Raw genomic sequence first — 24,858 nt, 5'->3', positions numbered from 1 at the left:
AAAGAAGAATGCATGTTTATAAGAAGGCAGCATCCTAGACAGGTACATTCACAATCTATAAAATTTCAAAGGTTCCAGAAATATTTATGTCTAAATTTTAGGAAATGTTTATATTTTTTCATTGCCTTTTACCTAATCTTCATGAAAATCAATCAACGTATTCAGGGTATTTTTAGAATACTAGTAAATGGTTATCATAAAAATGTTGCAAACGTTGTGGAAAACGCTGCCTTTTCCATTTCAAAGATGACCGCATTTCGAGGCGTTCTAAATTGATCGTTACGAATTTACAGTATTCAAGAGTGCGGTATAAGCATATTTTTCTTTACGTAATAAGGAAATGAATCAAGATCCCAAAAATTATGCGACTTATGCAGCACAAAAGTATTGATTTTAAGTAAATTGTTCAGCATTTTCCCGCCAGCACGTTTTTTTTTAATCCAAGCCCGAAATCTATCTCCTGTAATGTTTGACCTAGTGTCAAAAACTAAAGTTTTTTTTCCGATTCCTTAGAACGATAGCAAGTGACTTACGTGGGATTTTTTTCGCTATTTTAATTTTACGCGAAACGCTGAAAATATCATTAAAATCAGCACCCCATCATTTATGGAATATCTTTCCGTCTTTCAATTTCATTGCTTTCGTTTCTCTTAGTCTTAAATTTGCCGAAAATGGCCAAGAAAATCGATACAGACATCATTTATTAACTAAAATCCTTCGTACGTCGCTGGAGAAAATAATTTAGAATATGCTGTGAATATTTCAAAGCTCGTGATTTGAAGTGGATTAAAAAACGCGTTTGAAGTTTTTAGTACGCTTGGAGTTTACCTAAAAACGAAAGAACAGAATTGATAATATATACAATTAAGTATTCTGTTCGCCTTCCATTTTCTGTAATATCATTTTATTTCATTAACAAAATTTCCAAATCATAAAAATTCTACAGTGGTGTATAATGCTTTTCACCGAACATTACCACGCGAAGGAATCGATTCAAAATAGTAAAAGAATTGAAAATATACCATTTTAACTGAATCCGAAAAATTTGGAACAAATATCAGGCAAAATATAGGGCCTGTTAGTCAGGAAATAGACGGTCATGAATTTATCGAATTTATTCACCCCTTCACTACCTGCGGTGGGAAAATTGGAAAGTATTTGTTTCAATTTTGGTACCCATTAAATTCATTGATATCCCATCCATTGGGATGCTTTTTATTCCTTACTCGATTTTTTAAATCCTCCCAAGTTTCTTTTTGGTTCAAAACCAAAAGTCGTTCGTAAGCTGGTCATATAATGATCAATTATAATAAATTTCGCGGAATCGAAAAGGTTAACTCTTTAAAATGACAGTTTTGCAATCTTGTCGCTAACATACCACAATAACCACTCAAGATAAAAAAATTAAAAATATTTTCAAACAACTTTTCATGTTCTAAAGTAGGTAAAATCTTCTAGAACACAATTAGCTGCATAGCAGGCCTTCTAAAAATAAGTTTGGTCGGTTAGGTACGAGTTTTTTTTATTTTCCGACAAATGGTATTCCGCGAAATGTTTTTTCCGGGAAATGATACATTCCGGGAAATAGTTTTCCGGGAAATGATACATTCCGGGAAATGGTACATTCCGGGAAACAATATTCCGGGATATGGTACATTCCGGGAAATAGTTTTGTGGGAAGTGGTTTTCCGGGGAATGGTATTCCGGGAAATGACGGGAAGTGTTGCCAAAACGCGCGACAATCTTTATATTGTAGTACTAACAAAATACTGGTGCATTGATGATGAGACCAACATCAAAACGGATATGCAGCTGTTGCCGGGACAGGAATATTTCACGGCTAAGGATTGTTGTGGATGGCCGTTTCAAACTGAAGAAGCTGTCGAAATTCGCTTCGAAATACCAAATTTGGCAGGCCACCCACCGGAAACGACTGTGCAGGCGCTGTAAATCTATAGTTCAACCGACGAATATAAACTGAAATAAATGTATACTTTACTACTGTAAAACTTTGGCTACATTTCGATAAATATAACCGATTTACAAATCAATCTAAAATTTCATAATAATTAACGACTCACACTTCATTAGCGGCTGTCCTTCAAACTGCGTGACTTCCAGTTGCTATTAGAGACATTCTTCCGTCGTTGTGCTATACGTTCATCGCTTGCGATCAGATATTCTTAATTGCTTCTTACCCTTACACGTTATGAGTGTAAACCCGTCGAGTTTCATAAATGATCCCTCGTTTATCGTACGAACTGTTGATTTTGAGGTACTGGATGCGGATTTTGTGTTCATTACAGCCTGAACGATTTTTTCTTAGAGGTGTCTGAACATGATTTGCCGGCTGATTATAAAACTAGCACTTAAGTTGTCCTTTAAAGAGTTGCTAGGATTTTTTATGCAAATGCTGTTACGATTTCAAGTTAAAAGGGTTAAGATTATGTTCATCGCAGAGACTTAAAATTTTCGAAAGAGCTTTTCAGAATGATTTTCTGAATTACATAAACGTGGTTGGGAAGTCAATAAACTCATACTTCACCTAATAGTGATATCACACCATTCTGATACTATTCATCACATATGTTACATCCATTTGATCAATCAATTGTCATGGTCTTGTATCAACAAGTCCCATAAATATGCCGTTATATATTCGAGTTCTGATCAGATTATTCTTTTTATCCTAAAAAATGGCCATACAACAAAATTTTAAGAAGGAACCTAAAACAGATAACAGACTAATCATTGTTATGCAATTGACATTCGAACAAATGACAGTTTTTTTACATGTCCTGTATCACCAGCTAATTGATTAAACAAATGCAAGAAACACTTGTAAATATAAATTTATTAAAATTATGTACTGCTTTTTTCGTTTGAAGTTTTTGAATTTATCTTCAATCTCCACCCACATCTATTTTTATTATCTGGAAAACATGTGGGCCCCTAAAATAAACCCGGATCCCGGGACAGTTCCTCCCCTCCCCCCCCCCCACTGAATATATTGTCAGGGCCGTCGAGAGGCAGGATTTACATTTTTCCCTTCTAAATAAATATCTGTTTGCATTTTGTTTAGGAAAATTGTGTGTATTTAACTGTTTAAATCAAACCATTGTGAGTCAGTCCGCTTTAAATCATCGATTATTACAGCAATAACAACTGTGTGTGCTAGTGAATAGTGCCTCAATAGAAATGAACGAATCCTGAGAAGAAAAATCTACGGCCGTGGAACATTAACACGACAGCTATTGATTTCAAGGGCCTTCCTACCCATCGAAACTTTAACGAGATTGAGTAGTTGGTAACGAGATTGAGTAGTTGGTAAATGAATTTAAGAGTCATTTTCAATCATTTTTTTTTAAATTTCTGGTTTTCATGGTTGTGAGTTAGTTTTCAAAATCAAATATTGTTATTTTCTCTTGCACTATTTCACGGAATTCAGAATATTATTCTTTGATCCATATATCCCTCATGAGCTGACTCCCTGTCCTTAGTTTATTGGTGACAATTCACCATTTATGCTCCAGAAAAAGTTTACAAAACCATAAAATAAATTACCACTTTCATAATATATTTCATATAATATGCAAAGTTATTCGAGTTTCTAATATTTTTACCATAACAATTTCACGGATCTAATAATATTATTCATGGATATACTTTTACTACGTGAACAGGTTCTTGATTGGAGTATATTAACCAAATTTTATTTTACTTGGCTGTAAATAAGATCGCAAATTTAGAAGAGATCCCTAATCATTTTCACTTTCACCATCTTGTTCATAATTGAAGCAACTTAGTCTTTTTTTTAATATATTGACGTGACCTATTTCGCAAAATTCGGATAATATTATTTATTATTCATTGATCTCATTATACTCCATAAACTAAATCCGGATCCATAGCGTATTGATCACGTTCTCATATATAAGCTAGTGGAATAGTTCCCAAAGTCATAAAATAACACAGATCGTTTCCATTTTCATGATCTAGTTTATATACTATGCATTTTTGTGCATGGTCCAAATATTTTCAATTTAACTTTGTCACGAATCTCACAATAGGGGAGACTGAGAAAAATTGATCCCCGGGGAGACTTGATCCCATCATTGTTACTCAAAGGCGGATCAGAATACATTAATCGAATATACTAGAAAGTTGCGTAGTTTTATGTAAACATAAGTTTCTTTAACACAAAAAAATAAATTGGACTTGTGTTACCGATTTTTTACCGATTTAAAGAAAAAAATCTCAGAAGAACTGAAGAAGATTTATTTTCTAAATTTTCAAACTTTTATACAAATGATAAAATTACCCACTACATACTATACATTTGCATACAGAATTACAGGAGAATGTCAATTATATGAATACGTTATGATTGAGCTGATTCTTTTGTTCAACTATATATTTACTAAAGTTTGCTGAAATAGATGCTATGGGTTCACTTGATCCGTTCAAATTCGTGGAGATTTGATCCCCTTCGCCATACTTCATACACACCACTGAAAATGACCAAATGCACACCAGAACAATTAAAGTCATTGTTGCCACAAAATAACAAAAAAACTGTCAAAAATGAACTTCATCATACAAAAACTTAAATGTAATTGTTTACTACAGTATACGTAGCAACCATGCATCCCACATTTGACGTTCCTCAACCATAATAACGACAGCTTTCAAATAATTGCACAGAGATTTTGGGAATTCGTAAAAAAAAATCAGGCGAGAGATGCGTAATATGTAGTAACAAAAATATTAATATCTAGTTACAACAATTTAATCAATACCACAATACATTTATAACATTGAATGGGATTAGGAACCTATTTTTGCCCTATTAGGAAGAGTACCACATTATTTCATTATTAATTTTATTATTTCAGCTTCTTTGCTTTGTTATTAGGAGTCTTTTTTTATTTCGATTATAGAGGCTTTAAGGTCATTCGCCTCTTATTAAGAGCCAATATAACAACAAAATTGTCTTGAGAATGGTGAAAATCTTCTGTTTGAGCGCAACAAAAACTCTAATCGAGTACCCCAATTATCGCAACACCATTTGAGCCAATGCGTTGAGCAAAGATGGCAGACGCTGCTCTAACCAAATGGAATGCAGCTCAGAGCAAATAAAGAGAAGAATAAAAAGATGGGTGGGTAATGTCTAGGACATAACCGGAGTGTCGTGACTACTCGTTTGACTTGTAATTCAAATCGAATGATACTAAATGGAATATGTGGGAATGTTTCAAGTTATTCTTTATAATAATTATGGTGCTTCTGAAAAGAACCTTTGTTTGTTGGCGTCAGCGTTGATAGGGGATGCACTGGATTCTAAGCTCGTTGAGACATTCATTCATGAAATGAACAAATTTCATATTTTCTTGCTTTGAAATATCAATGTTAAAATCTCTCGAAACAACCATCTTTTTCCTAGCGTACAGAAATGAATCACGCTTAGCGAAAAACTAGGGGCGGGTAATATCTGGGACATAACCGCGATGATCATATTCTTAAAATTCTGCTTGTATCTCTTTCAAATGGCTAAATTTTACGCATTAAGTTCGATTCATCGGGCTTAACGAAATTTTCCTGGTGATCCCGTTCGTTAATCTATTCAGTAAAACAATTTTATTACCGAGTTCTTCGCATTGAATACAGGTCAATAATTTCATATCACTTCAACAAGCAGACAATGTACTTGTATGACAGGTGGGTGTTTTGAAGTGGCTTTAGTAGAGGTAACAACATAAAATCATGTATTGGACATTTTACAATGATTCTCCTTAACCCCGATGATTTATTGATTTGTTTATTCAACCATGTAACGTAAGGCAGCTGCCTTTTTTAATGCTACACTTTGCTTAAATTCAGTATTTATAACTATAACGATATTTCAAAACTAATTTTAATCTCTAATTCTATGCTCTCAAATATTTAAAATTTAGTCCGTGTTGTTGAGTTCGCGTAATAATTCTCGCCTAAAGGCTAACTTAGAAGTACAAGATTTAATTGAAAATGGTAGGTTATTCCAACAAACAACACCTCTTACCAATATTGATTGGTTGTAATAAGCCGTATAATTAAGTGGTAATGAAAAATTTAGTGTACGAGGATTACGAAGAGGTTTTAATTTTGAATACAGGAATTCAGGCCGCTTAGACTGGATAATGCGATATAATGTTAGATTGGACCGTAAATTATAAAATTGATGAAATGGGCAGCCAATAAGGTGGTGATGAAGATGGGCTACTCTAGAAAATCTAGAAAGATTGTAGATGTATCGAACACATGCATTCAAAGCCACTCTTAATTTACGTAGTGACGTGACTGAAGCATTAAGATATAAAAAGTCGCCATAGATGAAATGAGGAAGTATCAACGCTTTAAACAGTTTTAGTTTAATTGAAGTACGCAGATGTTTCGTTGATAAATTTAGTCTTTTTAATGAGCCATAAATTTTTCCGCATTGAGTATTGATTTGGTCATCCCAATCGAGATTAGCCTTGAAAATAACTCCAAGATTGGTCACACGGTCAGCTGGATAAATTGTAGTATTCACCCGATTGAAAAAAATGGCTTTAGTCTTACTGGGGTTAATAAACAATAAATTTCGTTCTGTCCACAAATAAATACTTTCTAGATCGCTATTGATTTTATTGGACATATCAGCAATATTTGCAGTTTTAGCAGCACAAAAATAAATTTGAACGTCGTCGGCAAACAAATGAATCGAGCAATATTTTAGTATAGAGGGTAAGTTATTTATAAATAATGAAAACAAGAGTGGCCCCAATACAGATCCTTGAGGAACACCGGATCCGATTCGATGGAAGGATGACATGATACCATTACAGTAGACTGCTTGTCTACGTTCAGATAAGTAAGATTGTATTAGGTTGACAGCCTTACTGGAAAATCGAAAAGTTGAAACCAATTTTTTTAAAAGTTTAACATGAGAGACTCGGTCAAAAGCTTTTGCAAAATCTATTAATAAAATAATAGCAATTCCTCTTTTATCTATTGTTTTAGCAATATCATCGTGTACCTTCATAAGAGCTGTGCCGGTACTGTGATTAACACGAAAACCAGACTGGAAGGGACTTAAGAAATCCACACTGTTGACGAAGCTATGAATTTGATCCTTTATCAATCTCTCAAACGCTTTTGATAGGGCACTTAGTATACTTATTGGCCGGAGGTTAGACAATCCTTCGCTGTTTCCTTTTTTCTTTATTGGTAAAATTTTAACGAGCTTTCATGCACAAGGAAATTTAGATGTTTTTATAATCGTATTGAAAACGTGTTTAATCAATGGAAATGCCAATGGAAGTATGATTTTTATAAACTGTAATGGAATATTATCAAGCCCCAGCGCGTTGGATTTAATAGAATGGATAGCATTAAAAATTTCAGAATCCTCTAGCGGCTGAAAAAGAAAGCCTTCAGCGAGATATGAAAAAACTGGAATCGATGTTCCGTCTGGAGTGAAATTAGAAGAAAAGTAGTCGTTGATATCATCAGCTGAATGAGTAAAATTATCGTTAGTTGATTTATCCTTCGTGACTCCAAGTTTCTTGATATTGTTCCACAATTGTTTGCTAGGCAAATTGACATTCAATTTCTGACTATCAAAATCAGTTTTTGACTTTTCAATCAGATCGTTTACCCTGTTTCTACAGCGCTTATAATGAGTATGATCATGCAATTCCTTAGTGCGCTTCCATATTCTGTAAGCAATATCTCTGTTAATCATTGCCATTGCAATATCATTGTTGAATCATGAGTTACTTTTGGGTTTGCAAATTCTTAAAGAAATACATTCATCGTGAATATGCTGCAGATGAGTGTTCAAAAAGTCTGTTAGAAGATCTAGGTCATCGATACTGTAATAATTTCTCCAGTTAACAGAAAAGAAGGCGTCATGGACGATTCGTGGATTAAAGTTAGTGTAGTCTCGATATCGAGAGATTTCTGGGACAAATGTCGAGGCAAAATTGAGTGAAGAGAATATCATATCATGATTTGATACACCCGGCAACGATACTTGATCAAATTTCAATACAATGTTGAGATGACAGTTATTATATGATAACTAAAAATATAAAATTGTTCTATAAATTGCAAAGTTATTGCCGTGTTAACCTGAAAATTTGCCATTTCATTCATATGGAAACACTCAATGAAATTGTCAATCTATGCTTTGCAAGATTTGAAATAACTTCGAAGAGTGGTCACGACACCCTTGTTATGCCATATACATTACCAACCCATCTTTTCCATTATGCATTCGTCCTAATAAGGACGGTTTGTAGATAACTATGGTGATACAAGACGAGAATCTTTTGAAACGATTCAAACCTTGTCGACGATTTGTTTCTACTGCGTACTACATATGAACATTTCCCTTTCGCAGCTCACATCGAATGAGTACGCTTTGCATCAAGGCGTTCTTATTTGTTAACTTTTCGTTGCAGATGGAAGGCCATCCTTTTGTGCGATAAATGAAAATATTTCCATCATTCGTTTCGGTGTAGCTTTCGCTTAGTGGCAGAGTTGCCACATTCACTGATTTTCTTGGAAGGATTTGCATAAATCTTCAGGTTTGTAGATTAGAAAAATATTTTCTTATAATTCACTGGTAAAAGTACAGAATTAACTAGCGCAAACTTAATACTAGTTAATAAAAGAAACTATCTAATCAAATTCTTTTTCTATTATACAAATTAATAAAAGGAACTTCCTAATAAAATTCTTTTTCCATTATATATTCATCCTAAGGACGGTTTGCATATAACTATGACACAAATCCACCTACAACTAACAGCGCTAACGGAAAATAAGCACAACTAATTCTTTACAAGTATTTTGTTAGTCCTGAAAAGGACTGTTGGCAACATTAGAGACGCGTGAATTTACTTATCTTCTTCGCGTAGCTTTCTTGGCAGGTTTGGCGACCTTCATTGGCTTTGGGGTCTTCGTCTTGTTCGCTGCAGCCTTCGATGTTTTGGTGGCATTTTTAGTGGCAGTTGCTACCGCCTTTTCAGTGACTGCGTTTCTTAGTTATTGGCTTTTTGGCCTTCTCACCGCCACCACATCCACCAACGTTTTTCTTCTTCTCTCCGGTGGTAGCGGATTTTATTGGTCGTCCGATGCAGCTTCTCACGACCACGCACGTCTGTTATGCACTGCGTCTTACACACGTCTGGCTTTGAGAAAAGCTGCGACACCCCTATTTGTAGGTTTTATCATTAATGTTGATTCTCATTTAAAGTAGTTTTTGAACTATTTAAACAAATTTTATATATCAAGCAACATATCGGTAGCAAGCGTTGAACGTTATCCTTCCGATTTATGAAACAAGATTATCAATTCGTTTAGTAGAAGGAAAGTTATTAAGGTTTAAAATGTACGTAACGCTTTCGCTAATATGCACTTCCAACTGCTCTCGTCAAGCAACCCAATACAAATAATCATAGGAACAAACATGTAGTGGACCTATATATAAACTTTTCATTATTTTATTGTTCGGTTGGTGCACCATATTGACGGCTCTGTGCTGGATGGGCTAAAAAGTTTCACTTTTCCGAGTCGTTTTCGAAAGATTTTTCAAAACACTATTTTTCCGTTAATAATGAATGTCCTACATATTTAAAAATTTAATACAACATTGGCACAAATATTTTCGACAAAATGTCGAAGATATAAGCGTTCAAAATCTTACATCATTTTTCTTTTTGAAAAGGGGCCCCTATATTGAAAGGTAAGTCGTTAGTCACGACAAAACGCTCTTTGCACTGCTCATGCGAGTCATTGTTTACATGCTGTCAAACTCGAAGTCGTGTTTTTCGATTCAACGAAAATGGAGGTGAACCAACGCGAGTCGAGAGAACAAATTCTTTCCAAACACCTGGAATTGCCTGACCTGTCGCACCGGCAGTTGAGAAAAATGTTGAACATTCACATTTTTCTCATTCGTCTCCAGAGTGTTGAAGCGGTTCCAGGAGCGGTTGACGTTGGACCACGACAAAGAAGCTGGAAGACAACCGGGACCGGAGAACAAAAAGACGGAGGGAAAGGTGAAGCGGATGATTAAAGCAAATCCCAACGTCTCAAGCCGTGATTTGGCTAAAAAGATCGGCATGTCGCAGAGCTACGTCCAGAATGCAAAGAAGACAGCTGGACTACATACATACAAGGTACAGAACTTCCCAAACCGCGATGAGTGGCAGCAATCGACGGCTAAAAATTTGGGCACGGAAGCTCTACGAAAAGATGCTGACAAAATATGGCTGCTGTGTGATGGACGACGAAACGTATATAAAAGCCGATTTTAAGCCAATTCCGGGGTTGGAGTTTTTCACCGGCAAGAACAAGTTCTATGTGGACGACAAATTTAAGAAGAAGAAAATGTCGAAGTTCGCCTCCAAATATCTCATTTGGCAGGCCATCTGCTCTTGCGGACTGAGGAGTGAGCCTTTCGTGACAAAGGGCACAGTAAATGGCGAGATCTACAAATCTAAGTGCCTCGAGAAGCGCCTTTTGCCGTTCTTGCAGCAGCACGACGAAGCTCCGCTATTTTGGCCAGATTTGGCATCATGCCACTATTCTAAAAGTGTCCTGGAGTGGTATGAGGCCAATTCTGTCCATTTTGTTCCAAAGGACATGCATCCGCCAAACTGTCCGGAGCTGCGCCCGGTGGAGCAGAACTGGGCAATGACGAAGCGGGAACTTCGGAAGAGCAAGAAAACAGTCAAAGACGAGAAGGACATGTTAAGAAAATGGAAAAAACTGAGAAACTGGTACCGAATGACGCTGTAAAGACTTTGATGGAGGGCATCAAGCGAAAATGCGTTCAATTTTACACTCAAGGCACCATCGATTAACTTTTCTTTTGATTTTTGAAGTAAATATATGTATAAAAATTACCCTAAAATTTTGGTTTGATTTTAAACATTATAAGAAAATTGGCATGACATTTTCGGTGTCGCAATAATTTCGTGTTCGCCCTTTATATCTAATTACTAATATGGGTTAATTATACTTCTGAATACAACTTATTAGCTTTCAAATAATCGAAAATATTGTTATGATGCGGTTGTGGTTGACAATATTGAATCAGTAATATTGAGCTGAACTCTGTTAGTACTATATAACTCACAGTCATAAAGAAAATGGTTAACAGTTAGTAGTGTGTTATATTCTTGGCAGGTTGGGGGAGGATCTTTTGTGAATAAATGTTTGTGTGTCAAATTACAATGTCCTATTCTAAGTCTACAATGAATTGCGGATTCTTTCCTCGATTTACGTAAAGATGAATTCCAAGCAGTTACGGTATTTTGTATCATTCTAAGCTTATTATGTTGAGTATTTAACCATTCCTTTTGCCATTATTGCATAACCTGGGATTTTATCAAAGCTTTCATCATAAGGGTAATATATTAATAGATATTGGTAAACTAGTACTCTCTTTTAAAGTAAATAAGCAGAAAAGGTTGCAAGACTATATCTAAGGAACAAAGAAGAGTATTTTAAGAACTTCGGTTTATTAAAAAGGCTGAAAAATTTCTGTCCCGATTTTATCAATATCCCTGTTTTATCAGCTTAAAATTCGCCAAGGGGCTGATAAAAACAATCTGCAGCACTACTGACCCAGAGAGGTCTTCTTTCGTTGTTCAGGTTACGCGTTAAATAGCTTATCACTACTGGGAAGTGATCGCTAGAACATAGTGTTGGGGCCGGGTTTCCTGGCTTGGTCTAACGCGGAGCGGATTCTTGCTTGCTGAATTTCCTTCTCTAGATCTCTGCTGGCCCCTATGAAATTGGTGCCCATATCCGAGTAAATCTCCAGTGGGGAGCCTCTGCGAGCAATGAATCGTCGTACCGCCAATTTGCATGCTTCAGTGGTCAAACTATAGACCACCTCCAGGTGTACTGCTCGTACGGTGAGACAGGTGAATAGAGCCACCCACCGCTTCTGATATGTTCGGCCTGCTCGGATGAATATTGGTCCAAAATAATCCAATCCTACATATGTAAAGGGTTTGACGTAGGCAGTCAAACGCGCGGCGGGTAACGGTGCCATCCTAGGTACACTAGGTGACGCCCGATAAATCTTACACCAAGAACATGTTCCACGGACAGTCCTAACAGTTGTGCGAAGTCTAGGAATGTGAAATCGCTGTTTCACTTCGTTCACAACCGTTTCTCCGTAGCCATGTCCATACTTTCTATGGTACCAGTCCAGCAACAGTTTCGTAACCACATGGGTTTTTGGAAGTATTACTGGAAATTTAGCATCGTAGGGCACGTATGGAGCCTCGGTTATGCGCCCTTCCATTCGAATAACTCCATATTCATCCAAAAAGGGGCTGGCTTTGCGAATAGAACTTGTACTATCGAGTTTCTTATGCAGATGCTGCGGGACATTTCTGTTATGGGCCAGCACAAGAATGTCTCCAGAGAAACATTCATGCTGCGCCACGCGCCATATATATCGTTCAGCTTTTAGAATGTATTCTGGATGTAACAAAGATGCACAATCATTGTTCGCTTCTGCTCGCAGTTTCCGTCGACAGTTAGCCACGAATTTATAGGTATACGCCACAGTCCGCAGCAGTCGCTCCCATTTCGAAAATCTCCGAATATCGACAAGTGAACGTTGTTCTAGGTGATGAGAAACGTATCTCGAACGGAGCTCTTCAGATGTGTCCACGGCATGTGATCCTAGAGTTGGCCACTGTGATTCTGGTTTGTAGAGAAACTCCGGTCCGCGAAACCAGCGATCGTTTGCACAGAAGTTAGGGCCTTTTCCCCATTTGGTGGCTTCGTCGGCTACGTTTTCAGCAGTTGGTACCCATCTCCACTCATCCACAGTCGATTGAGCCAAGATATCGCTGACTCTAAAGGTTACGAAGGGAGTGTAACGCCGGGGTTCCATGCACCTAATCCAAGATAGCACTGTCGTAGAGTCACTCCAGAAAAATCGTTGGGCGATCGCCAGAGAATGATTCTTTTCGACATTTGCGGCCAAACGGCAGCCCAGCGCTGCAGCTTGCAGTTCCAAACGAGGGATTGTTAGAGCTTTCAAAGGGGCCACCTTCGATTTGGATGCAACGAGAGCACATCTAACAACACCCCGATCTTCGATGCGAAAGTAGACGGCACACGCAAACGCTGTTTCGCTGGCATCTACAAAAACGTGCATCTGTAGGGTTTTGTAGCTTTCTGGATGATAGTTAGGAAAATAGCAGCGGGGAATTCGTAATTTAGGTAACTCGGGAAATTGGGCCGCCCACCGCTTCCACTGAACGTGAACTCTCTCCGGAATTGGGTCATCCCAACCTACTCCGGCTCTCCATAGCTCCTGAATGATCAGTTTGCCATGGATCAAAAATGTTGTCAAAAATCCCATCGGGTCAAAAATACTCATAACCACTTTTAAAATCTGACGCTTCGTTGGTACGATCGAGTCTATCAATAGCGTTTTAAGAGATTCGCCAAACGTAACTGGAAAGGAGAAAACGTCTTCATGCGGCAACCATATCATGCCGAGAACACGCTCACCAGATTCTTCCTCCGATTTGTCAAACACGAATCGCTTTACTGTGCTGTGCTTCATTTCTCCCAGTTGTGCGAGGACATTGGTCGAATTAGACAACCAGTTCCGAATTTCAAAGCCGCCCTTGGCATGTACAAACTTCACCTCCCGAGCTATACGCACCGCTTCATCTTCAGTATCACGGCTGTCCAAATAGTCATCCACGTAGTGGTTGTCGATTATGGCTTCTGCTGCATCTGGAAATTCTTCAGCGTACTCTACAGCGTTCCGGTTCTTAACATACTGAGACGAACATGGAGAACAGGTTGATCCAAATGTGGCTCTGTCCATCACAAATACCTCCGGAGCATGCGAAGGATCTTCTCGCCAAAGAAACCGCTGAGACTGCTTATCACTTTCCCGAATTCTAAGTTGATGAAACATCTCCTTGATATCCGCACTGATGGCCACTTGACGTTGTCTATATCGGCTTAAGACAGCTGGTAGAGAAGTCAACATATCTGGCCCTTTCAAAAGCATTGTATTCAACGAGATTCCATTGACCTTCGCAGCAGCGTCCCAGATCACACGTACTTTTCCAGGCTTTTTTGGATTGATGACAGCCCCAAGGGGAAGATACCAAACCCGCGTAGGGTCAGCCGATAAAAGTTCGGTTTCCGTAGCTTTGTGAGCGTACCCCTTTTGCTGATATTCACGAAGCTGCCTAACGAGATTCTCGCGTAATGCTGGGTTGGATTTCATTCGACGCTCCAAACATTTGAGTCTTTGTTCAGCCATCGAATAGCTTCTGGGGAATTCTATGTAATCGTATTTCCACAGTAAACCTGTTTCGAAACCACCATCTACTCGTACTGTAGTTTCGGTCAGAATTCGTCGAGCTCGCCTATCATCTTCTGTCTCAATCGTTGGCACTGTTGACAAAACTGCATCGATTGCAAAAAAACGTTCGACTATACCATGAAGTTCGCGATCGGTTGAGCAATCACAGACATGATGATTGAAATATGCGGCGTCCTGGTTTCCGCTTCCTATTCTGCCATGGATTGTCCATCCAAGGCGACAGCGCGTAGCTATTGGTTCGTCCCCTCGACCCTCTCGTTTCTTAAGAGCTACACTGAGTTTTGAGTGTTCCACTCCGATGAGAATTCGCGGATTAGCATCTCGGTAGCTTTCTATTGGAAGCCCCCCGAGGTAAGGAAAGCTTCCAACCAAATCTTCATACACGAGACTCTGAGCTGGTAGTTTCAAGCCGTCCACCGTGCGAACATTAGACATAGTGTATTTGGTTGTACCGTTTCCACCTGCTATTTCTACTGTCAGACGTTCTGAGCTTGGTTCAATGCGAGAGACGTCCGAAGTCCAGTTCAAGCATAACGAGCTTACTTCTCCATTCAATCCTAGTTCCTTCGCGATGTCTTTGTCCAGTAGAGTTAGTGACGAACCTTCATCCAGGAAGGCGAAAGTTTTGATTGATGAATTTGGTCCGTACAACGTCACAGGAATCACACGAAACAGTATAGAATTAACCACCTGTCGATGTGTACTTACAGTTCCGGAAGTACTGGCTAAGTTTGTCTTCACTACTGGATTCGTTATTTCAACGGATCGCTTCACTTCATTGCTCTTTCCGGGGTGAAGTAGTTGATGATGGCGGGCGTCACATCCATCCACTCCACATGGATATGTTGTATGACAAGGCCATTTTCCGTGCCGAACGAGGCAACGACGACATAATTGCTGATCTTCGACAAGCCTCCACCGTTCATGGAGATTCTGTGCCTTGAATTTTCCACAATCCTTCACTTTGTGTCCAATCTGTTGACAAATAGGACAGCTTTTCTGTTTTGGTTGATCCTGAACTGCTCTGCCTGAACTGTTCTCAGAGCTTACTTTACCATTACCTTCTAACCCGTGAGCATTCACAAACGCCTTATCTCGGGAGGGAGGTCTTTTGGTTTCCTTATTACCCCTCTCCGGTTCGACGAACAATGAAACCTCACTGGCTTCCTCGATGATTGAAGACATGTAGTTCTCAAATGTAGTAATATCAGGTCTCAGTACTCTTCGCTTATACCGTGCCCAATCCATCTTAATACTCGCAGGTAATTTTTCTACGAGCTCTTGTAGAAGAGACGGGTTACCCAGGTGGGCGATTTGTCCAGAGGCAATCAGCTGGCTGCACAGATTCTGCACAACCAATCCATATGTAATTAATGTTTCCAACCTGTCAGCTCTGGGGGGAGGCGTAGAACGAACTTTTGCTAACAACGAGTTCACTATTATTTCCGGTCGACCGTACAGCATTTTCAGCGTGGCCATCACACGGGGCACTGCATCCGGCATCAATAAATTGCAACGTACAGCTTCTAGCGCATTTCCTTTCAAGGACCGCTGTAAACGCATCATATTTTCTGCTAACGAAAAACCGCACAGCGCAGTCGAATTTTCGTAACTGTTAATGAATAACGGCCACTCCAAGGGATTTCCTGTGAACACCGGTAACTCTTTCGAAACCACTTGCCGAGCAGCCAATTGTTGCTGCGATGGGCCCGCCACTGCAAGAGGTGAACTGATTGCTGGCTCAGGTATGGATTGAGAGATATCAGGCACACCGAGAGACGGAATATTAGTTTCGATACGCCTCGGGTGTGGGGTAGCTATTAAGTTCACATTTGGGTGCGGTGTGCTATGAAGAAAATGTTGCTCGGCTGCGTTGGATTGAAATACCCCGGGATCGCGAGTGGACGGGGGTAACGATCGAAAACGCGGTGGAAGACTTTGCATATTGGGCGTCTCAGCTAACCTATTACCAATCACTAAATCTCCTACCCGATAGTTTATTTGTTCAAGGATGTTTTCTAAAGTCTTACCTCCTGAGCTCTGATGGAGTGCATGAACATTTGGATCATACTCTAAATTCGGAACTGGTCGAGTCGCTGCACCTACGTATGCATTACTCGACGAAGGTATCGGTATGATACTACTAGCTGCTTGTACAGACGGGACTGGTCGGGTCGCTGCACCTACATATGCATTACTCGATGAAGATATCGGTATGATACCAGTAGCTGCTTGTACAGACGGGACTGGTCGGGCCACTAATGCACCCGTAAACGTAGTGTTTGTTACTGTATACGGTCTGTAACTCATACCCGATGTAAGTTGTCGAACTGCCGAAATCGGTTGTTCTACTACGGCACGTGTAGCATACGCTGGATTCATTAGTGGCAACGTGCAGGGAACTTCTTGCACTGTAAGCACATTTTGGTTTCTTTCTGTACCGGTAAGAACAGCAGTCGATACAAGCGTCGTCGGTAACATCTGGCTATTTCCTCCAACAGTCGTAAATGGTCGCTTCGGTGTGTTACTCAACCCTACGCTACTGATAGGAACTGGAATGAAGGGTACCGTCGATTGTACAGCAACAGCTATAGTGGCGTTAGTTGGTTTTCCTTGAGTTGCGGCGAACGACGTGGTTCCGGCGGGAAGGGTAGCTTCCGATTCCGTACCTGCTGCCTGTTCCTGCTGCTTCTCCATCCAATCCTTAACCTTACTACGACTGCTTTGCTGACTACGTAGCGATCGATTACTCCGATTATCGTTTTCCTCCAGTGTCGATTGAAGTACCGCATACCGTTGCTCTATATAGTGCTGGTCAATCTCCCTCTGCAGTTTCAGCGCGTCTTCCTGCTGCGCTAACTTAGCCTGCTTAATGGCAAGATCCTCAGCCAGATGCTTAGCATGCATCGCTCTTTCCTCTTCTAACCTTTTCAACTGCAACTCAGCTTGCGCTTGGGATGTCGACCTCCGAGACGATTTCGATAACGCTGGCAATATCTGCAAATGGCACTTATTGCACCGCCACGACCGGTCTGCAATCGAGTGATTCACCCCAGCGCATCTGAAGTGATGCCAGGTGTCACATTGGTCACACGCGACCATATCATCATCATCATCAGGATTATTGCACAGCGGGCAATTGTTTCGTACCGCGGTCGACATTGTGAGGTTAGGTGACTTACCTCACGGATATAGTTATGAACGGTTTTAATCGAATATATTCTCAGATGTCGAATGTGCACAGTACGGCCGATGATAGTATCCTGATGTGGTACCATAAAACTCTAAAAAGTTTGTTGGAAATTGTCCTCAGGTTGAAGAAAACGAACTGCTCTTTTAGCTTTTAATCGCTTTTTAGCTGTAAGTTTTATTAACTATTATTTATAAATTTTCCAGCACACATTTCATTCACTTACAGTTTTAGTTCTCCTATATTTTAACTCCAACAATTCAAACAATTTTAATATAATTTTATTACTCTTAGCTTAAGTTTTAATTCACGTGGTATCTATGATGATTTAAAGACGATGGTATAATTTCTGGTTTGTTTTGTTCCTTCTTCCTCCGCTCTCGACTTATATAATTCACCATAGACTGGCGCGCTGATCTGCTGTCGTCTCTTCATAGGGTTGCCTGGCTGAGCTGATGTAGGTTGCGTCAACAAGGCGGGATATTCCTCCATATAATTTGTCTTGTTTGGCAAAATTCAAAGACTTTCTTCTCCGTCACTTCGCGTTCGAATAGCTTACGCAACTCCTTCAACTCGTTTCGTGCGCCAACGAAGTTTGTTCCATTGTCACTCCAAATTTCCGCTGGAACACCTCGTCGGGCTACGAAACGCTGCAGTGCTGCAAGAAATGCCGCAGTGGACAAATTTTCAACTGCTTCTAGGTGTATGGCCTTCGTTACTAAGCAAACGAAAACCCAAATATACCCCTTCGCTGGTATGGCCTTGCGAATTCCTTGACGTATGGAGATTGGTCCCGCAAAGTCAACCCCGACCTTAAAGAACGCTGGTACTCGCTCAACGCGACCTTTTGGTAAGTCTCCCATAAACTGCTCTGCTAGCCTTGGATTTTGCTTAAAACACTGTACACAACTTCTGGTTACACTGCGTACTGTATTTCGACAGTTGGTGACCCAAAACTGCTGCCGAACAATAGCCATTACGCCGGAGGGTCCAACATGGAGATTCTCACGATGAATGGCCGCGATGAGGCTTCTTACTACCGGATGCTGATGCGGTAATATCCACTGATGCTTTACATCGTACGTTAAACTGGTGTTGCGTAATCTGCCACCAACTCGTAGTATGCCCTCATCTAAGAACGGACTAAGATTTTTGATTTTCTTGCAGGGCTCGCTGGATGATACGCGCTGGACTTCCTCTGCCAGACCTTGGTTTTGAACCACTCTAACGATGACCTTCATTGCCTGCCGAAGCTCGCTGATTGTGGGAAATCGCTCCATGTTGCGGCTTTCCTCTCTAATTCTGGCATTTCGACAAAAACGCAACACATATGCCACTACTCGTTGCAATTTCCGAAACGACTCAAATCTGATGAACACTGGCAACTCTTCATATCTAGTCACTATATGAACTCTGACGATAGGCTTCAACTCGGGAATTTCTTCAATTGCCAACGGTGGCGGAGTCTCCATACGGTACACTTAATTTCTTAAAAAAGTAGGACCATTCCAATAGATGTCGTTTGTGGCAAGCTTGTTAGCTGCTTGACCCCGAGAAACTACGTCGGCTGGGTTATCCTTGGATCTAACGTATTTCCATGCAAAACGATCGCCCGTTGAAACTATCTCGCATACTCTATTGCGAACGAACAGCTCCAACTGTTCTGGCGGATGCTTCAACCAAGCCAATACAGGTTGGTTATCTGACCACAGCGTCATCTCCCTAAAGTCCAGATTGATTACTGAGAGAACTTTCATAACCAAACGATGAAGCAGAAGTGCTGCCAGTAATTCCTTCCTCGGAATACTCAGCGGTGTAATAGGTGCAATCCTTGACTTTGATGCAATCAACTTCATACTTGCAGATTCTTTACCTAACGACCGGATGTACACGCAGGCTCCGTAAGCTACTCCGGAGGCATCCGCAAAACCGTGAAGTTCATGTGCACTAACATTAGCCGCTACCACTCTTCTGGGAATCCTCAACTGACTCACATCCTCTAGTGCACTTAGAAATAACTTCCACTGTTGTAGTAGAGCCGCTCGAAGGACCAATGTTGGGGCCGGGTTTCCTGGCGTACCAACTTGGTCTAACGCGGAGCGGATTCTTCGTTTCCTTCTGTGGCGGACTGTAAAACCACGGGAGCAGAATGCGACACTATGGCGGACTTAAAACACCAAACCTTTGCTATCGGTTAGCATTTAAACAAACACTTTATTCGTTTTATCTAGTCTTTAATTTACTGAATTTAAACTAATTTACATTAAACAGTATTTATTCACTTTTCCGCATGCTAAAAATGGCGTCCTATTCACCTCGATTGCCAAACTTGAATGTCCCTTTTTTCCTTTCTTCTGGTTTTTATTGGCGCGCCAAACCCAAAAGCGCGCGATTGTCACCGGTCGATCAAAGCAAACAGGGCTGCCGGCTTCGTTGTGCCTAATCGGTTACAAAAAATTAAACTGTGGCAGTAGGCCAAAGGTTGCCACGACACACATTAAAAAATTTCTTCAAGCTGACAGGATGTGGCTTGAACACATAAATCTGGATGAACTTTCCAATCAAGCAGAGGGCTCAAACTAGGGCTATCAAAGGCTAAGTCAATCGCTGAATAATTCCCGGTAACTTGACAAAAGTGAGTATAGGTACCATCGTTCAAAAGCAGCAAATTCAATGCGTCCATGATGGCTTCTACAACGATACCTTTATTATTTGACGTTGAGCAGCCCCAAGTTATGCTGTGGGCGTTAAAGTCGCCTGCCACGAGAAAAGGAGATGGTAGTTGGTTTACTAAATGTTCGATGTCTGCTTCAGATATGTTTTTGTTTGGAGGTATATACATATATGCTTCAAATAGTAAATTCTTTGGGGTTAAACAATTTTACTGCAACTGCTTGTAATTCAGAGTTCAACTCAATTTCAGTTGAATAAAAAAGTTCATTAATGCAGATTGCAGTGCCTCCTGAGGCACGGCAATGGTAATCATCTATGGTGCAGTAGATTTTGTAGTTTTTAAGAATTGATTTTCGACTGTGATCGAAATGTGTGTCCTGGAGGCTAAATTCACCAGGCTTATACTGATAGATCAACAGCTTTAGTTCTTCAAATTTGTTGAAGAATCCATTACAATTCCATTGTACAATATTAAACTGACGACGTTCTTAGCCTTATGTTCATTAAAAATATACACTGAAGTTTTTTTTATGCGGGGGATACGCACCGCATAAAAAAAATCTGCATAAAAAAAAGCATAACTTTGAAAATCCGCATAAAATAAAACCGCATAACTTTGAAAATCCGCATAAAAAAACTTCATAATTTTAATAATTTTCATAATCCGCATAAAAAATCGCATAACTTTGAAAATCCGCATAAAAAACCGCATAACTTTGAAAATCCGCATAAAATAAAACCGCATAACTTTGAAAATCCGCATAAAAAAACTTCATTATTTTTGACTTCATAATTTTGAAAATCCGCATAAAAACACATAAGGTGTGAAATATTTTTCAATATTAAGAGCCATAGTACTCAAGGAAGAGCAAAAGTAAATTCACTTAATGACTTATGCTGTCGGAACAGTGACTCCCCGGAATCGCAAAACTGACCTCGGCACCTAACCGACCAGCATCGAGATAACGATTTCGAGAGAAATTTCAACGTCGGGAAATTTCTCCGTCGGAGTAGACTAGGCCCACCGCTAGGGACTAGTTCGAATAGGTCGGGAAGTAGCTAAGGCAGATGCTCGTCGGGGCGCCTGTCAACTGGAAGTCACCCTCCACCCAGAATCGCAGGACCGACCTCGGCATCTGCCCGGGTACTATCGGTTTCGGAAGATCTTCCACTGCCGGGGAACTCTTCGTCGGAGTAGGAAAGATCCACCGGACGCAATCCTCCACCGGGAATCGCTGAACTGACCTCGGCATTCTGCCGGACTGCATCTAAGGAAGAATAACGTGTCCGTCAACGGTTGCAGGAGACATTCTTTCGTCGGGGAACTCTCCGCCGAGGTAGGCTAGCTCCACCGTTGGGAACTACGCCGAGTAGCACCGAACGCGACAGACCCTGGTCGTTGGGGCACCAGTGAACCGGAAGCCACCCTCCAACCGAAATCGCCAGATCGACCACGGCATCCAACTGGTCAACGTAGAGAGGAAGGCATGTAGAATATCATGCCGTGCAGGACTGAAATGACGATTACGAGACAAGCGAAATCTAGCACGACCAGCTAGACCTGGAATCAAGTGAAGTGCATTAGCACGCCTCCCCCCAAAGTAGTCATTTCAAATGGAATTCGGGGGATCAGGCAAATGTCGGACTTCTTGGTGAAGTTTAGAGGAATAGGGTTCAGAGTTATCTTCTCTGTTCAAAGTCCCTGACTCTGGTACACGATGGACGGAATCGGGAGTAAGGTCTAAATCTCTAAAGTCTAAAAGTAAGGAACGTGTGCCGGGTCGGCGTAAAAGCTTTATCACCAAGTAAAAAAAATACACACTCAGAGACTTTTTTCCGATCTCGCCGAACTGAGTCGAATGGTATAAAAGATTCGGCTCTGCGGGCCTCGGCTTAAAAGTCGAAATTCCGACCGATTGCATAAGTTTTATTATGAGAAAGGTAAAAAGGTACTCAGTCATTTTCTGTTTTTATTTTCACTGCATCAAGAATGCTTCTCATATCCTTAAGGTTGCACAGAGAATGCGCAAAATTCGCAAACGAAAAAAGCAGTTTTTTTCCACACCGTATGTTAGATCTTCATAAAAATCAATCAGCACTACTGTACCAACGCTGATTGATTTTTATGAAGATCTGACATACGGTGTGGAAAAAAACTGCTTTTTTCGTTTGCGAATTTTGCGCATTCTCTGTGCAACCTTAACCCAAAGACTAGTAATTTATAACCTAAAATAAAAATATGAACATTTGATGTCTTTTGTTTAAGCATGTGCATTCACGAGGATCTATCTTTCGATAAAAGTCGCTTCAGGTGATGCCCTAGAAATTAAAAGGAAGCTGCATAAAAAGAATTGCATAACTTTGAAAATTCGCATAAAAACCGCATAACTTTGAAAATCCGCATAAAAAACCGCATAACTTTGAAAATCCGCATTAAAAAACCGCATAACTTTGAAAATCCGCATAAAAAGTCACATAAAAACCGCATAAAAAAGACTTCAGTGTACTGATCTTGGAGTGGAATCAGGTCACGACAGTATATTGTTCCGCTTATTAGGTTTATAGTTGCGTGTTCCGTGATTTTTATTTTCATGTGTTGTCCGATGTTTGCTTGAGTAGTTTTGTCGCTTGTTGTCGGTCAACAGTTTTGAGCAGGAGGCAACCATCTCTTGTTCGGGTTATTCCAACATTTGTAGTAATGGCGTCCATTGTTTTTTTGATGAAGAAAGGGTTCTCGTTCTCCATTGTTTTCCCATCTTCCATTCGTTGAAGAATCAGAAAACGTGGTCCATTGTTATTCCGACCCAGGCGAAATATCTTCGTGTATTGGGATTCCGTGGCTACTTATCTGTACGATCCTCTCTTGTTCGATTGTTTAGAAGTCTTCCCTTGGTAGTTTGAGGTTCCTTCAAGTGATTCTCCGGACAAAGGCCCTTTTTTTTTTACAATGGAGAAGACCTTTATGTCCTAGCCCAGTACACGTGCTAACGGTAGGGTCCAATCTACCACACTGGGTGCACTGGGGGCGTGTCGGACTCGAATGGTGACCAGCCATTAATACCGACTAAACTCCATTGGGCTCCGCCATCATTCCTCCCAGGAACTACCTCTCGGTATTACTTCTGGCTGTACTAAATGTACTCATTCACTCTCACTCACGCGATCATACATCCTGTATGAGGCTTACTTGGGTGCTCTCTCAATCACACTTTGATTCACTCTCAAACACTCCCACATGAGGCTGACTTTTGTGCTCACCTTTTACGTTCCATGCGAGGCTGACTTGTGTGCTCACCTTACTCATTCCTTGCTAGGCTTACTTTTGTGCTCGCCCTACCCATCCATGTGAGGCTGACTTGGGTGCTCACCCTATCACCTGATTCACTCTCAATCGTGCCACTCTATTGTACCTTTGTCACTCCCTCTTGCATCCCATTTGGGACATTTTTCTTAGGCCCCACTTCTGACATACCATGCGAGGCTGACTTTTGTGCTCACCTTTTTCATTCCTTGCTAGGCTGACTTTTGTGCTAGCCTCTACCAACCTGTGAGGCTGACTTTTATGCTCACCCTTAACATGCAGTGTGAGACTGACTTGGATGCTCACCCTTTCACTCCTCTGCCACGCCATGAGGCATCGATAGCTTAGTTCCAACATACTACGCTACGACCCTCCCGTCTTGGCATGAGGCAGTCCACTTATACGCCTATACACTCACTCTTCTGTCTTGCTTCGGGGTGGCTGGGTTTACCCCTTACGCGGTTGCCATTCGCTGCGCCAAACCTGCCTCGGCATGAACAGACCATTCACTCCCTTTTTTTTTGCGCTTGGCCTTTTTTGCTCCAACTAACCAATCACTAGTTAGCCGTGCCCGCCGTCTGTTGCTCGGTTCGCCAGATTACCTGTAGCCTACTGGCAATCTGGATGGTAGCAGCCGAGACTGCGTTCCACTTCTCCACCGTTTGACACATCCGCTGAATAAGGGTATCCGGGGTTGTGTCCCAGCCACAGACGTCAAGCATTGCTCTTCTTTCGACGTCGAACCGATGACATACGAACAGTATGTGTTCGGCAGTTTCATCTACACCTGGGCAGTCCGGGCAGACTGGGACCTCCGCGTGCCCGAACCTGTAGAGGTACTGACGGAAACAGCCATGGCCTGACAGGAATTGTGTCAGGTGGAAGTGAACTTCCCCATGGGGTCTTCCCACCCAGCTCGATATGCTAGGTATCAGCCGGTGGGTCCACCTACCTTTCGAGGAGTTGTCCCACTCACGCTGCCATCTGGCGACCGAGGTCACCGTGGTGCGCTCGCGGGCTCCCCTATTTCCACGTAGCTCAAAGCACTCCTCATCTTCCCGAATGACCAGCCCGACTGGCATCATGCTCGCTATCACGCAGGATGCATCGTGTGATACCGTGCGGTAGGCAGATATCACTCTGAGGCACATCACGCGGTAGGTGCTCTCCAGTTTCCGTAGGTAACTGGTTACCCTCAGTGCTCTTGACCATGACGGGCCGCCGTACCTGAGGATAGATACGGCAACGCCTGCCAGTAACCTACGTCTACTGGCGCACACCTTTGAG

The 24,858-nt window shown here is 41.0% G+C and overlaps 3 protein-coding genes across 3 annotated transcripts in view; all 3 read right to left on the bottom strand.

Annotated features, from left to right (window-relative positions):
* The window catches only part of LOC131683385 (abnormal cell migration protein 10), a 164,597-nt gene that overhangs the window by 123,743 nt on the left and 15,996 nt on the right, over positions 1-24,858 (bottom strand). The gene's annotated exons all lie outside the window — the stretch shown is intronic.
* On the bottom strand, positions 11,726-17,569 carry LOC131680491 (uncharacterized). The gene has a single exon (XM_058961201.1). It carries the CDS (start codon positions 17,567-17,569, stop codon positions 11,726-11,728), a length of 5,844 nt encoding a protein of 1,947 aa, XP_058817184.1.
* Positions 18,065-18,877, bottom strand: LOC131680490 (uncharacterized). The gene has a single exon (XM_058961200.1). It carries the CDS (start codon positions 18,875-18,877, stop codon positions 18,065-18,067), a length of 813 nt encoding a protein of 270 aa, XP_058817183.1.

This window comes from Topomyia yanbarensis, chromosome 2, assembly GCF_030247195.1.
Source record: "Topomyia yanbarensis strain Yona2022 chromosome 2, ASM3024719v1, whole genome shotgun sequence".
NCBI lineage: Eukaryota > Metazoa > Arthropoda > Insecta > Diptera > Culicidae > Topomyia > Topomyia yanbarensis.
This window is presented reverse-complemented; position numbering and strand designations above follow the sequence as displayed.